General features: G+C 37.1%; 1 protein-coding gene and 1 long non-coding RNA gene across 4 annotated transcripts in view; one reads left to right on the top strand and one right to left on the bottom strand.

Moving 5' to 3' along the window:
* sema4f (sema domain, immunoglobulin domain (Ig), transmembrane domain (TM) and short cytoplasmic domain, (semaphorin) 4F) overlaps positions 1-7,004 on the bottom strand; it is a 70,162-nt gene extending 63,158 nt beyond the window's left edge. For both annotated transcript variants that reach the window (XM_055211852.2, XM_055211858.2), the window contains exon 1: positions 6,334-7,004. In XM_055211852.2, coding sequence (XP_055067827.2) covers positions 6,334-6,418 — 85 coding nt within the window. In that variant the 5' untranslated portion in view covers positions 6,419-7,004. The remainder of the gene's footprint in view (positions 1-6,333) is intronic.
* LOC129449259 (uncharacterized) lies at positions 6,938-8,869 on the top strand. 2 transcript variants are annotated; one of them, XR_008646027.2, is made up of 4 exons: positions 6,938-7,078; positions 7,276-7,484; positions 7,833-7,874; positions 8,725-8,869. It is a non-coding gene; the product is annotated as an uncharacterized lncRNA (long non-coding RNA). The 2 variants fall into 2 exon arrangements; XR_008646028.2 differs by having other exon boundaries at positions 7,276-7,502.
* Positions 8,870-14,897: the final 6,028 nt, after the last annotated feature.

The raw sequence follows: 14,897 nt of genomic DNA, 5'->3' as shown, positions 1-14,897 counted from the left end.
TTATTCCTGCTCTGTCAAAAAAGATACATGCAGTCTAACCTTTTAGTTTGATGAGAGACAGAGGGTAGCATCTGTTGCACAGCCTTAAACACATGCTGAAAATCATTCAGCATCTCTTTCTCCTTTACTCTTCTATAATAAACACACACACACACACACACACACACACACACAAGAGCTAAAACTGCATCTGGACTTCTCAGCATTCACCTCTTTTCATATGGCCATAAGCATAACGGAGTCTTTGGTGGTTTTCTTTTCATTCTGATCCAAATTCAGACATCTAATCTCTAATATCAAGCTCAGGGTTGGGGCAACCCGCAACGAGTCAGGTCAGGAAAACCTCTATTTGACAACTTAACCTACATCAGTATTTCACAAGCCATCCTGTTTTAATTACCACCTCCAGTCCCCCCAATTACTGGCAAGCAATAAAGAAAGGGATGAAAGCGGGAAGGGCACCTAACAAGGCTTGAATTTTACATCCTCCACCTTCCGCCATGTGTACACACACACAGTGCAATCACAGATTTCCATTAGTCAGGTCTTTTCTGATTTAAATAGGGAGGGTCACACGCATGTTTGTGTGTATGTGTGTGCGCATGCATGTAGAAAAATCCCAGTGTTCCTTTGTTCAAGGTTGCATCCTGCCATTAAGATTTGAATAGGTTAGCTGGGTTTCCTTGCTGGAAAAGTCACACATTTAGAGCAGACCCCAAAAGCGAGAGAGCCTGGAAGCCACAAATATGAGCTGGGGTAGAAGAAAGAGATAATAAAAAGAAAGACGGTTCTAGTAGACAAAAAGCCAGAAAGCGAAGGTTCACCGGAATTTTACATTTCCAATGCCACTCCAATGCTAATGATATGCTGTACTAGCACTAGCGCACTAGCAATGCAAAGATCATGGGTTCGATTCCCAGGGAACACTGGACCTTGATGGCACTGTACGTTGCTTTGGATAAAATCATCTTCCACTTGTGTAGATGTAAACTCTCTGGAAGTTTTTCCCATTTTTATTCACAAAACAAAAACTGTTGGTCAAATTTATAAGAAAAATAATAGTATGCATGTCCACAACAAGTTGCAAGATTGTTGTTGTTCCAGAATTGTATACATTTCTTTGTTCTGTTAAACACAAAATAATATATTTTGAAGAATGTTTGAGCAGTTCGGTAGCACTTTAAACTTCGATAGGAAAAAATAATATGGAAGTCAATTGTGCTCCAAAAATGGTTACAAACATTGTTCAGAATATCTTCCTTTGTGTTCAAAACAATGTACAGGTTTGGAACAACTTGAAATGTTTGTGAATTAATGATAACAGAAACATTTTGGTGAACCATCCCTTTAAGGATTAACAAAAAAACCACTTATAACCAATATTAGCTGAGAAACGATTAATCGCGACTAATCGTTTGCAGAATTAAAGTTTCTTTCTTAAAATTATACATGCATGTGTGTGTATTTATATAGATAATTATTATACACAGTACACACATGATGTAAACAAAACCATTTATTCCGCAAACAATTAGTCATGATTAATTGTTTCCCAGCCCTATTAGTGACTAAGCATAATGTAATGCATGGGTGCTAGGAAGAACAACAAACATATGAAAACCAAGAACTACATCCAGAACTAATTCAATAATATCTAAGAACAGACAGATACACACTCCTCCAACTCTGTCATCATGCCCTTTCTTTCCTTCAGATCAATACTTTCCAATCAGTGCAGAGCTCAGCAGCTCTAGAGCTCTGTCCCATCCCATTGACTCACATGGCCTCATTCATCAATCATGATGCCTTATTATATATTCATGAGCTGAGTCAGTAACTGGCCAATGAATGGCAAAGACACAAATGCACTCTATTGTAAGATATGGCCACTGCATTGCTCTGCTGGTGCAGTGTTTGAGATCAAGTGCAAGTTTTTCAGGTCCAATATAACAATGCCAAACAGAAACAAATGTCAAAAAATGGTCCCTAGCTGGGGCAGTACCCTTTACAGATATTTACTTTTGGTACCAGTATGAACCTTTGATGTACTATATGAACTCTGTGGATGCAAAGGTGTACCACACCAATGATGTCTAGGGACTATTTTTTGACATTTTTTTCTGACAGTGTACTACACCGCGGTAGACGCACACACAATCCGGGAATACACTGAATAAGTACCAGACAGATCCAGGCTTAAAAAAATAGATGTTTAATTTAATAGGCACATGAGAAATTTAATGAGACAGCGAGAGAGACGCCTGCTACAACCCTGCAGTGTGAGTTTTATTGGGTGTAGCAGTCTGTACTCAGCTCATCTGGAAAAGGTTGCCACAGTAGGGACCGTTCCACCTCCCCCAGAGGGAGCATACACACACTGTATTTACAGTATGACACTTCAGCACAGAAACAGGTAGTTATATCTCCAGGTGTGATATACAGAAGCTCATAGTAACTGCCAGTAGTCGATTCACTGCCTTGAGCTACTGAAACAGTTTTGTTCTTAAACAATTTGAAAAGCTCCACACTGTAAAATATATTTGATAGTAATTTTACTTCAACCCTTTTCCTTTATTTTATTTTATATTTTATTATACCATAACTTAATTACACTATCAGAGAAAATTCTGACTTTGTCTGTCTAATTATGAGATAGAGCATCAAAGTTATTTCAATCTTTGACATGACCTTACTCAGTCAATATTAAAAGGGACATTCCACTTTTTTTGAAAATATGCTAATTTTCCAGCTCCCCTGGGGATAAACATTTGATTCTTACCATTTTGGAATCCATTCAGCTGATCTCCGAGTCTGGTGCTAGCACTTTTAGCATAGCTTAGCACAATCCACTGAATTTGACTAGACCACCAGCACCGCGCCAACAACAACGAAAGAGTTTCGATATTTTTCCTATTCAAAACTTGACCCTTCTTTAGTTACATCGTTTACTAAGACCGACGGAAAATTTTAATTTGCAATTTTCTAGGCAGATATGGCTAGGACTCTCAAACTGGCATAATAATCAGTGACTTTGCTGCTGTAACATGGCTGCAGCAGGCGTAGTGATATTACGCACTGCCTGAAAATAGTCCCCTTGATTACTTTCAATAACAGGGGACTATTTTCGGTCAGTGCGTAATATCACTACGACTGCTGCAACCATGTTACATCAGCAAAGTCCTTGATTATTACGCCAATTAGAAAGTATAGTTTCTAGCCATACAGGTATCTGCCTAGAAAAAGCGCAACTTTTAATTTTCTGTCTGTCTTAGTACACGATGTAACTACAGAAGAGTCAAGTTTTGAATAGGAAAAATATCTAAACTCTTTGGTTATTTTAAGCGCGATGCTAATGGTCTAATCAGATTCAATGAATTATGCTAAGCTATGGTAAAAGTGCTAGCGCCAGACCCAGAGATCAGCTGAATGGATTCCAAAACGGTAAGAATCAAATAATTAACCCTAGGGGAGCTGGAAAATTACCATATTTTCAAAACAGTGAAATGTCTTTTTAACGATATCAAGCTTATATTTTCACAGAATGTTCTTTACATTATGAAGGAAGATTTTAAGCAGAAAATTACTTTAGCTGAGTCACAATTTATTTGTTTTGTCTACACTAAATTTCTCTAAAACACAGAAGGGTTAGCAGGAGTGATGATGTTCCAGGTCCATTGAGTATGTTGATCCAGGAATATGACCTACTTGGCGTAATCATTATAAGCTGAGGACAACAGTCCATGCCAAGAGCAATGAATATATGCATACAAGTCAGTCAAATTGTCTACCATTCGATCTCTTTTGAAGAATTTTGGGGGCGGTTGGCTGAATATCTGTGCTAAGGAGGAGAGGGTGGGGTGTGGGTAGTGGAAACATCTGGCTTTGTATTCTGATATATCAACACATAGATCAACTTGAAGCCTACAAGGTCTCCTGCTACAGCTTTTGTGACAAAAAAAGGTTGATCTGATTGTTATACTTGAGTGCTAATGGATTGGAAATACTATGTAATGACATGTATCTTAAGGGTGTGTAGATATTGCGTGTATATGAAAGAAAGGCCCAAAGACAGAAATATGACAATAATGTGTATTTTCAAGGAAAAACTGTTATTACTGTAACAAAAAATAGCTTAACCATGACTGTCATTTTGTACCACGGCTGAAAAAACTAAGAAATCTGTGGTTAAAGAGCAAAATGCAAAAAGTTTAAGTAAAGGTCATGCTGTCAAATCTGACTAGACAACCCATTCACAAAAGTAGATTGACCTTAGACATTTGACCTTTGCTATCTGCCACAATGATCTTGCCCTCAATGTCTGAAAAGACCTTCATCAGACCTTGTGCACTGCTAGCTTGCTGTTCTCTTATTAAATTGCGATTTTTATAAGTACACAAATATAACCTTGAAAAGAGACTTTATACTGTTTTCATAAAAATAAAGGAGAATTTGCAAACACTCCCTCCCTTATCAGGCATGATACATTTACATCCATAAAATAAATAAGAAAAATAGGATCACAGACAAGACAAAACTATTTAGCTTCATTTTGAAAGAGACCAAGCAAAAGGTCAGGAATCTGACAAATGTTTTATCATACACAAGTACGCACATCCCCCCATATGATCCCCATTACAAATGCTTCACAGAGAATTAAATTGTTGTGCCACAAAATTAATACGGCTATCTTCAGTTTGCTTACGTTCGCTATGACATTTAACACAAAAAAATCCATTGCCTCTTTGTTGGGAATGATGTAGAAGGCACTTGTAAAGTTTTCTGCTGATGCATGGGAGCCTATATGCTGTAGGAGTATACAGTTTGAGAAAAATGCGAAAGTCATGACCACGTGTAGGTGGAGGTGAGATTTTACGAAACAGGGCACGGGACTCACCGTTAAACCTGCTGACTTATAAATCACTAGAAAACAATGCTTCCCATGTATTCGGATATGTTGTTACATTGTGTTTTAAGTCATCACAAATCTGATCATTCCAACCCAATTTCATTGTAGTTCATAACTATTTTATGAGGTTGGCTAATTTATACAAATTCTTATGAATAAACAAACATAGAAGGCTATTGGGAAGTGTGAAATGGTGACCACTAGCTGCTAATCAGTATCACATGAGCAGTATTATAGAAACTCAGCTATTCAAGTGCACCCATATATAAGCCAAGGATTTTTTTCTCTATACATTCAGGCTGGAAGTCTATCACAGAAATAACAGATGATGATCATCAGTATCGACATACTGTCTGTACCTAGCACAGGGGTTTTCATACTGTGGATCACACAGTGGCTGTCACTTGGCTGTTGTGGTGACACAAAAACTTAAGTCAATATGGTTTTAAACTTAAAAGCTTTTCATTCATACAATGATAAGGAAAATAAAAAATACAAATGTGTATTCTCCATATTTCCATTTAAAAATATATTGGTGGGTCTTGAGATAGATTATTCTTTTGGCTCCTGTAATGAAAAGTTGGCAAATCCCTGTGCTAGTAGATATTGGGTTGGTGTTATTCCCACTGCATGTTATGCACAGAGCTGATCTCCAATGGGTTATCTCAGGTGCGCAGGTGAGTGGTGTACAAAGTGCTTTATGAAAGTAATGCTACATGCTTTCAGATTTACATTTATAGAAAGCAGTTTTCCCAAACGGTCAAGTTTCGTTTTAAGGTAGCCTAATCTGCGTGTAAATGGTGTAGATTTTAAACTTTGCTGAAGGGCGAGTAGTGAGAGTTTCGGCTGAACTGAAGGCAGCCCGTGTGAACACATCCTCATGCAAACGCCGTCGTCATTTACATTTACAAATTCAGAAAAACAAAGCTGGGGAACAGGTAACTCATGCATATGGGTGATCACAAATAGATGAGCATGACGTAAGATAGAAACATCTAATTTGAATACAATTATGTAAAATTAATCGTACAGTGTTTGAGTGATGAAGTGAAACGCACACAGAGCTACAATGCGATGTGGGTAACAGATGTTGCATGCTGCTTAATCCATAAATACACATACAAAGTTATAAACAAATAACAAATGAACCAGAATTAGACAATTAAGTCCACGTGGTGACGTTTTTCTCTTGTGGTCATTGCTTAGAAAAGTGAGCGCGCACAGGTTGCCACCTGCTTCACGCATCTATTACTAGACTTTCTTTACTTCAGAAGAGGTAGACTTTAAAATAAACATATTGAACGACACTTTACGCATTTAATTTTAACTTCTATTTGAGTAATTTAAGTCACTGTTTTAATTATATCAAAGTTTACCGATCTAACAGCGTTTACTTCCTATCAGAGAGAGGACAAAACTGAACTCACCTTCATGGCTGTTGATAGTTGCGCTCCAGGACACGATGGCCGAACCCAACACACTTAAAACAAACAGACCAGTAACTGACTTCATGTTCCGACAATCCGAACCGCTCTTCTGTTAGTTCGGAGGAAATCCTCAATTTCCAGTCTCAGCTCCAGGTCATTGTACCGAGATGGTTGTATATTTTGGCTACGCACTGCACGGGATAGGTATATACAGCTACTGTATAAATACGGTGTGTTATTTTACTCAGCTTAATGTCCGCATATTCTTGCAGCACGCATTGGAATAGAAATCAAACGTTATAACGTCATTAGCAGTGTTTTTCTTTGAGTCGCGGAAAATAAACACCGGAACAATTCAGCACACCTTACAATAAAGGTATAAACCAATCCTTCTGGTGAAAATGTTAAACTTTTCCGAAGTTGAACACAACGTGCGATACATTCAGACTCGGAACCGTAACGCGCGTGTAGTCCTGCTTTCAAATCCTTCAGTCCGTGCACCGGCTGAGCACAATTTGAATGGTCCCACAAAAAACACCGAATATTCCCGTCCGAGCGAAGAAAAATGTTATATGTCCGAGTAAGAATAACAAATATAGTAAAAAGTGAATTTAAGCATCATAGGACAGAAAACCAAAAGACGTGTATTTGCTTTCCAACAAGACGCCTCAGCGATCTCTAGTCAACAGAGGCTATACGGTCAAATCCAAGAGTGCCCCGCCCCGTTTTCTACGTCATCAAACAGGTACGCTATCACAGAGGGCTTACCTCAGTCAAATATTATAGTTTTGGATATGTTTTTTAACAGTTTTCATTCAACAACATTTATATATTAATTCGTTTATTTAAATAATTAAAAATAATTAAATGACAGTAAAAATATATGTAATATATTGCATCGAGAGCTGTCATATATTTTTTGCTATGTATGATTGATGTTAGTCGTCGTTGCGTTGGGACCGTGCATGATGAATGAGAGGGTCATAGATGGAGTGGTAAATCCACCCTTATTCCCTACAAAAGCACAAGGGAGGGTGGATTTGCGCAGGGCACGACCCGCTGTCCATCTGCTGCTTTGTAATCCGTGGGTGCACTCTCTGGATTTCACGGGGAGCAGTACAAAGGCCAGCAAATCTAAGATACGGTCAAAGGTAATGGAGGAACAAGTTGTGAGTCTGAGATTATCTTTTTTTATTATTGTTATTATTTAAAAATGTATTCAACATTCAATTTCTGCACTTACCCTGCTGATGAAAAGGAATAGAAACCATCATAGAAATGTAACTTATAATAGGAAGTTTTAATGGAAACTATAATGGTCTCTCTCGTAATGTATTGGCTTGTTTTGGTGGGATGTTAGCTATAGGACAGATCGGAAGTACACAATTAAAGCTTACTGGAATACAGCCCAAAACACAGTATATAAAAAATGTTATGATGGTTCATAAGTAGGCTGTAATCTGATCTGTAACGATCTGTAATCGTTTTCTTGTCAGCAGGGTAGGAATAAGTGTTGACAGATAACGCCCTCCTCTGGACAGGTGAGCATCTTGTTTTTAAGCCAAGTGATGATTATAAACGAATTATTGTAATTGGAAAATTGAATAGTTTTTTATGCATGAACCAAATTGCGTACAAAAAAATATTTTACATGGGATTCTCACCATGGTCTTAACCTCTCAACTAACTGAACACGAATTCCTCTTAACCTATACCGAACTCCAGAAATGAACACTTTTTATGAAAACAAAAGGACAGAAGCAAGCACACAGGTGAATTCCTAGAGGCCCAGTAGAGCTATGCCTTTATGAACTGTCCCCATATCAGCTTCCCATGTCAAAATATGCCCGCATCATTTCAGACAACATAGAAAAACTGATCTCTGATCTGCTCTTAAGCTCTGTCTCCCCCAAAGGGCATCATTTATAGAAAGACCAATCAGCTATGGCATGCTGAGAAAGCCGTAAAGGGATTGTCATGGAACTTATCTGGTGGAGGACATTATTATTCTTCCCCTGATCTGAGGGAGTTACACAGTGTGAGGCCTGAACCCTTAAAGTGAGGTCTCGCTGTCCCCTGAGTGTAGAGAAAAAAGCGTTGCGGTGTACATAGAGACCCCTACAGAGATGTCTTTTTAGGGTATTTCTAAAGGCTCACAATCACAATGTAATATCTTAATGGAGGATGTAGAAGATCTTTGCGTTCGTGCGCAGACGGAGGGATAATACATTTTTCATACAAATTAGATATGGCTAAATATGTAAAATATGCATTAATTAAGGTGATATATCTATTAATTAGCAAGACCTATCAGATCAAATTAATAGTTTGGTACTCATTTGGATAGAAATCCATTAACAATTTATTTATGTGTATGTGTGTATACGCCAGTCCTCATCATCGGTCTCCAGACTAAGAGGTGACCTTGCAGAAGAACAGCATCAGACACAGTATCATAATTGGATTACTTCCTTGTCTGGAAAGGCACAGTAGTAAAAAAATCCTCATTGTAAATATGTGTGTGTGTCAATGTAAAAATAAGTACTGTACCAATTAATGTATCAGTGACAACACCACGATAAAGGATTTACATTATATAGTCACCAGGAATCACTTTCTCAAATGCAAAAAGTTATTATTCTATACAGCAGACCGAACTACTGTATGTGACCGAAAACTGTTCAAGGTGCATTGGCAGGCATAAGCCAAGACTACATGCACCAGGTCATATCAAACTGACAGTTACTCTAGGGCTGGAAATGGGGGGATTTGGAAGGACAGCGCGAGTGAATTTCAAGGACGGATAATTCCAGTTTAAATGTAGTTTAAAATTCTATCCGCATAATAGCCTCGAAACACTATAAATACAGTATAACTGGTTTAAAAATATGTCCACAACTAGAGTGAATCCCGGCAATTTCATCACTGGTGTGTGCACAGATACACAGAGATGTTTAAACTTAATGCACGAAGATGCAAGACATACATTTATATAAAACATATCAACAGCTGTGAAACAAAAGCAAAACGGGATCTACAATTGAATAATTTTACATACACATTTCCACAGCTGAATATTTTTCCATTCCATCAGTGTGTTTACCAGTTTATTGTGACCAGTCCCTTCCCCCAAACCTGTTCCTCTCACCTCCAATATCTTCTCCACCTCATTACTCCAACACTGTTCATTGACTGGCTTGGGGAGCATGTTGAGTCATCAGAGATAAAACGACAGGTCATTTAGCAATTCTGCCATTCGTTCCTTGGTCTTCTCCACATGTATGATACCAGTATAACTTGCACATTGACCTCAGGCAAGACAAAGGTAGAGTGATAACATCTCTAAGCATATCTGTTCACTATCTCTGGTCAACATCTCTAAATAGCCAATCTGGATAGTGGTCCCTGAGCAGAATGACATGTCAGGTGACTTTTAGCTTTGTACTGATGCTCAATAAGGGGGATGGTGAGGGTGTTACATGGATGTTTTCCATCCCCCATGGTAAGAAACGGAATCACTAATGTCAAGAAGAGTTTCGTTGTGGGAGTGCATGGCAAGAGGGTGTAAAAATGTGCTTTGACAATGACTCAGTCGTGATTTATTACTAAAGTTTGATCCTGTTTGATTTGATTAAATTATTTAAAATAATAGAAGACAGGGAAGATTGACATGGTGGCAAACTATATTCAAATTACACCATAGCAGCCTCTGTCAACGCTTAGACAAATCTACTGTATCTGGTCTAGAAATCCTTTTGGAATCTGGATTTAGTTTAATTTGATTTTAAGTAGATTTTTGTGGTTTTTAGGGAGGGGTAAAGTTTACAGATGTTGCTCGAACAGCCATGTGAATTAATCAAAGCATGCTCTAGTTTGGTTTTCATCTCCGAAGCCTCTAGAAGAGCATTTACACTTATGTTTCTTAAGATTTGATAGCTTTCTGATCAGTTATACCATTAAATGACCAAGTCTTAATTGCCATATTACAGTACACGGTCAGAAAAAATGGTCAATGTATGCACCCAAACTGTCACTGGGGCGGTAGCCTTTTAGAAGCTTTGCACCTAAAAAGTTCATATTAGTACCTCATTGGTACCAAATGTATAATTATCTGTACGTAATGGTACATATTAGGACCTTTTTAAAGGGTACTGCTCCAGCTACAGCTGGTGTATATACACTCACCTAAAGGATTATTAGGAACACCATACTAATACTGTGTTTGACCCCCTTTCGCTTCAGAAGTGCCTTCTACGTGGCATTGATTCAACAAGGTGCTGAAAGCATTCTTTAGAAATGTGGGGCCATTTTAGTACAGAGAACTCATTGTCATGTTCAAGAAATGAATTTGAAATGATTCGAGCTTTGTGACATGGTGCATTATCCTGCTGGAAGTAGCCATCAGAGGATGGATACATGGCGGTCATAAAGGGACGGACATGGTCAGAAACAATGCTCAGGTAGGCCATGGCATTTAAATGATGCCCAATTGGCACTAAGGGGCCTAAAGTGTGCCAAGAAAACATCCCCCACACCATTACACCACCACTAGCAGCCTGCACAGTGGTAACAAGGCATGATGGATTCATGTTCTCATTCTGTTTACGCCAAATTATGACTCTACCATCTGAATGTCTCAACAGAAATCAAAACTCATCAGACCAGGCAACATTTTTCCAGTCTTCAACTGTCCAATTTTGGTGAGCTTGTGCAAACTGTAACCTCTTTTTCCTATTTTTAGTGGAGATGAGTGGTACCTGGTGGGGTCATCTGCTGTTGTAGCCCATCCGCCTCAAGGTTGTGTGTGTTGTGGCTTCACATATGCTTTGCTGCATACCTTGGTTGTTACGAGTGGTTATTTCAGTCAAAGTTGCTCATCTATCAGCTTGAATCAGTCGGCCCATTCTCCTCTGACCTCTAGCATCAACTAAGCATTTTCACCCACAGGACTGCCGCATACTGGATGTTTTTCCTTTTTCACACTATTCTTTGTAAACCCTAGAAATGGTTGTGTGTGAAAATCCCAGTAACTGAGCAGACTGTGAAATACTCAGACCGGCCCATCTGGCACCAACAACTATGCCACGCTCAAAATTCTTTAAACCATTTTATCATTCAGTTTGGAGTTCAGGAGATTGTCTTGACCACACCCCTAAATGCATTGAAGCAACTGCCATGTGATTGGTTGATTAGATAATTGCATTAATGAGAAATTGAACAGGTGTTCCTAATAATCCTTTAGGTGAGTGTATTTTGACCATGTTTTCTAACAATGTGCCATTTGAATAATTAATAATTTTTTTGTAATCAATGCATGACATTTTAATTTCCAGATGGCTACATTTTCATTTTCCTTCTCTGTAAAAATTGCATTTATGTTTATAATTTTCAGATACATTATTAATGATGTGCTGTTTTCCCCATTGCACATACGTTTGATAATATAATTAGCAGCTTATTGAAAACTGTGACATTGGCAGAAACCAGCAAAGATTCAATCAGATATGCGTTTATCCAGTAGTCAAGCTCCTTGGTTTTGCTGAGAAAGAAAACGTTGGACTAACTACACCCGCACACCCAGAACAATAAAAATGTCAAACCATCCTGTGCCAGCACAGATTCATAACCTCTAATAATAGTTTAATATCATTAACCTACTATATAGTATGTACTTATACTAAAAAGACTCTGTTTGATTTAATAAGCACCTTAAGAAAGAGCCATTTGCTCAATTATATAGAAAAACTTTTCATTAAAATGAATTAGCCTGTATTGCTCAGACAGGTAGACATGCACACACGTTTAAAAAGACACATATATTCATGTACTCAGCTCCATTTGCTTTTGCCCATTAAATATAATGTACGCACTCTTCTCGTTCTCTCTTCATACATTTCGCTATTTCTACACCATTTACTCATTCAATTAGATTAGAATGGAGAAAGAAATGGATGAAAGGCAGAATAAGAAATCTGAGACTATGAAAGTGAGATGGTAATGGAGTAAAAGGAAAACAAAGAGAAAGCAAAAAAGGACACATTTTTGAAACAGAAAGATGTGGGCTGCAATCTGTTCAAATTCAGTCTTGATGATTAAATGAAACAAAAAGGTCAAGAATCATTATGCCAGCATTAATTATAATTATGTCATGAATGAATGATAAAAAAAAACACAGCACATCTATCTTTAAGACCCCATTGAATATGTCAAAATCATCAAGACATTCATTACAGAAAGCCACAGTAGGGGGTTTGATAAGGGGGTTGTTGTAATCGCATGCATCGAGTGCCGCACAAAATATCAAATCATCTACCAACAAATCACTTTCTTGATTATTACTGAGCAAACATCAGGGTCTTACAGGTCTCCAGGGAGCTAATAAACATGACATTTTCTAAACAAAGCTAAATATTCATGACTAATCTGCATACCTTGGATGGAAGGCCGACCTGCAATCATTAAAGGGACGATGGAAATTTGGTGTGCTATGCGTTTTGTGTCAGAAATGGGTCATAAACAAGAGGCTAAAGATTTCCACATAAACATTAAGTAAACTTTGATTACTGCAGGGAAAAAGAACCGACTAAATATACATATGAAGATAAAAGACTTGTAGTAGTAGTAGCTCTTTATTGTCAAAAGATCTCATAAAGAGGAGTGTTATGTGTTGACCTGAAAACTTACATATGGGTCATTCTACAGAAAAGGTGGAATTCGGGTGATGGAAATCTGCTTAAATGAACTTCTTTCAAAACACCCAAAACTTCTATAGCATTAATTAACTTGTCAAATCTATGAATCCGCAAAACAGGGAGCTTAATCTATGTTTAATTTTTAATACATTTTAATAAAGAATCCATGACGTTGTATCTTCAATACCAGACAAAATGAGAATATAATAATAGATAATGAATATGATAAAACTTATAACCTTAAACATTTTTCCATCTTGTTTTGTTTGTATGCTTTTATGTTGGTCAGTTAAAGGAATAGTGCTTAGGAGGAAGTACTCATTAGAGAAGACGGTAACACCAATGACGGTAACACCAATGATGATAACACTAATGACAATTTACAGAAAAAACAAACATTTTAACAAAATGGCTGCCATTAGCCATGTGCTATATCATCAGAGATGTAACTATCACATACTTATTCAGTATAAGGTATTTTTATGTAAAGATCTTGATACTCCCAGCTATAAAAAAGAGTAACACTAATGACATCCAAAAAAATCTTATATCAAAATTCTTAGATATATCATGATGTTTTAGACAAATAAGGTAAGACATCTCACAAACCTTTTGCGTTCCTCCATGCACTTCTTCCACTGACCTCTTGCCCCAAGAAAAACTTCAAAGAGCTGATGCATTGTTTCAAAATAAAGGTGCTTTGGGTAGGGTAACACCAATGACATAAATTTGGGGGACAAATCTTTATTTGATATTATTCATATGAATAGTGTATTTTTAACATTTAAGTGTTGTAGTAAATTCATACAGGGTTAAAGGTAAATGTAAATTAGATTTGTTTTATAAAAAACATGGTTTTAAATAATAAGTACACAGTTCAAATTCCATGTATGATCAAAGGGACAGGACAATTTTCAGGACCAGACATTTTAAAAAAAAGTTTAAAAAAGGGAGAAAAAAATTACATAAATAAATTCTCTCATCATGTTAAGGACAGTCTATATTTATTAAATATATATCATTATGGGATTATTTTGTCAAATTAAATGATTAAGGGCTCTGCAAAAGAAGGGACAAGCATTTCCACCTTTTTTGTAAAATGACCCATATACTAAGATTGATATACACTTAAAATAAGTGGAGCTGGTAACCGGGTCTTTTAGAATAGTCATGAATATGTAAAAGCAAGCTGTATGCATATATTAAAGAGCACATTTAGAAGTATAGAAGATGTCAGTAAGTGGGTTCCCCATATACTCTACAATGAGTCATTATTACTAATCCACCGTGAACGACCTAATCCAGAAATCCGACAGAGGGCAGATATTATGCTTTCAGTCTACGCCCCCACTAATTAAGAAATTAATATGCATGATGCAAAGCAAGGGATGCCAAAGAAGAGGGTGGATAAGTTTATACTTATAAAGAATCACGGTTATGTAAGTACAAATCTACTACCAGGGGCTAATCTCCATAAAGAAAAGCAAGCATGAAATTAAATTGGACTTTGAATATGTGGTACATTAAAAAAAAGAATTCCCCAAAAAAATGGAAATGGGATGGCTGCTTTTGAGATTATGTTTCCATAAATACATTCTCCTCATTGCTGTACACACACACAGAATAAACCACACAGAAAAAAATCTCCAACCCTCCTGAAACTGTTTTGGTTATTTTTCTGATTACAGGTTAAATAGACTCACAATCTAAGGAAAACTCAGTAATGTTTTTTTGGTTTTATGCATGATTTCATGGTAAATTTTGCATGATGGATAATTAGAATATGATGTACAAGGAGCATGAAAGAACCATATTCCAAAAAAAGGGATATGTAAGAAATATTTAAAAATTATTATGCGTATAGATAAGCCC

This window comes from Misgurnus anguillicaudatus, chromosome 21 (assembly GCF_027580225.2).
Source record: "Misgurnus anguillicaudatus chromosome 21, ASM2758022v2, whole genome shotgun sequence".
Lineage (NCBI taxonomy): Eukaryota > Metazoa > Chordata > Actinopteri > Cypriniformes > Cobitidae > Misgurnus > Misgurnus anguillicaudatus.
Note: the sequence above shows the minus strand (reverse complement) of the source record. Positions and strands in the feature narration are given on the sequence as shown.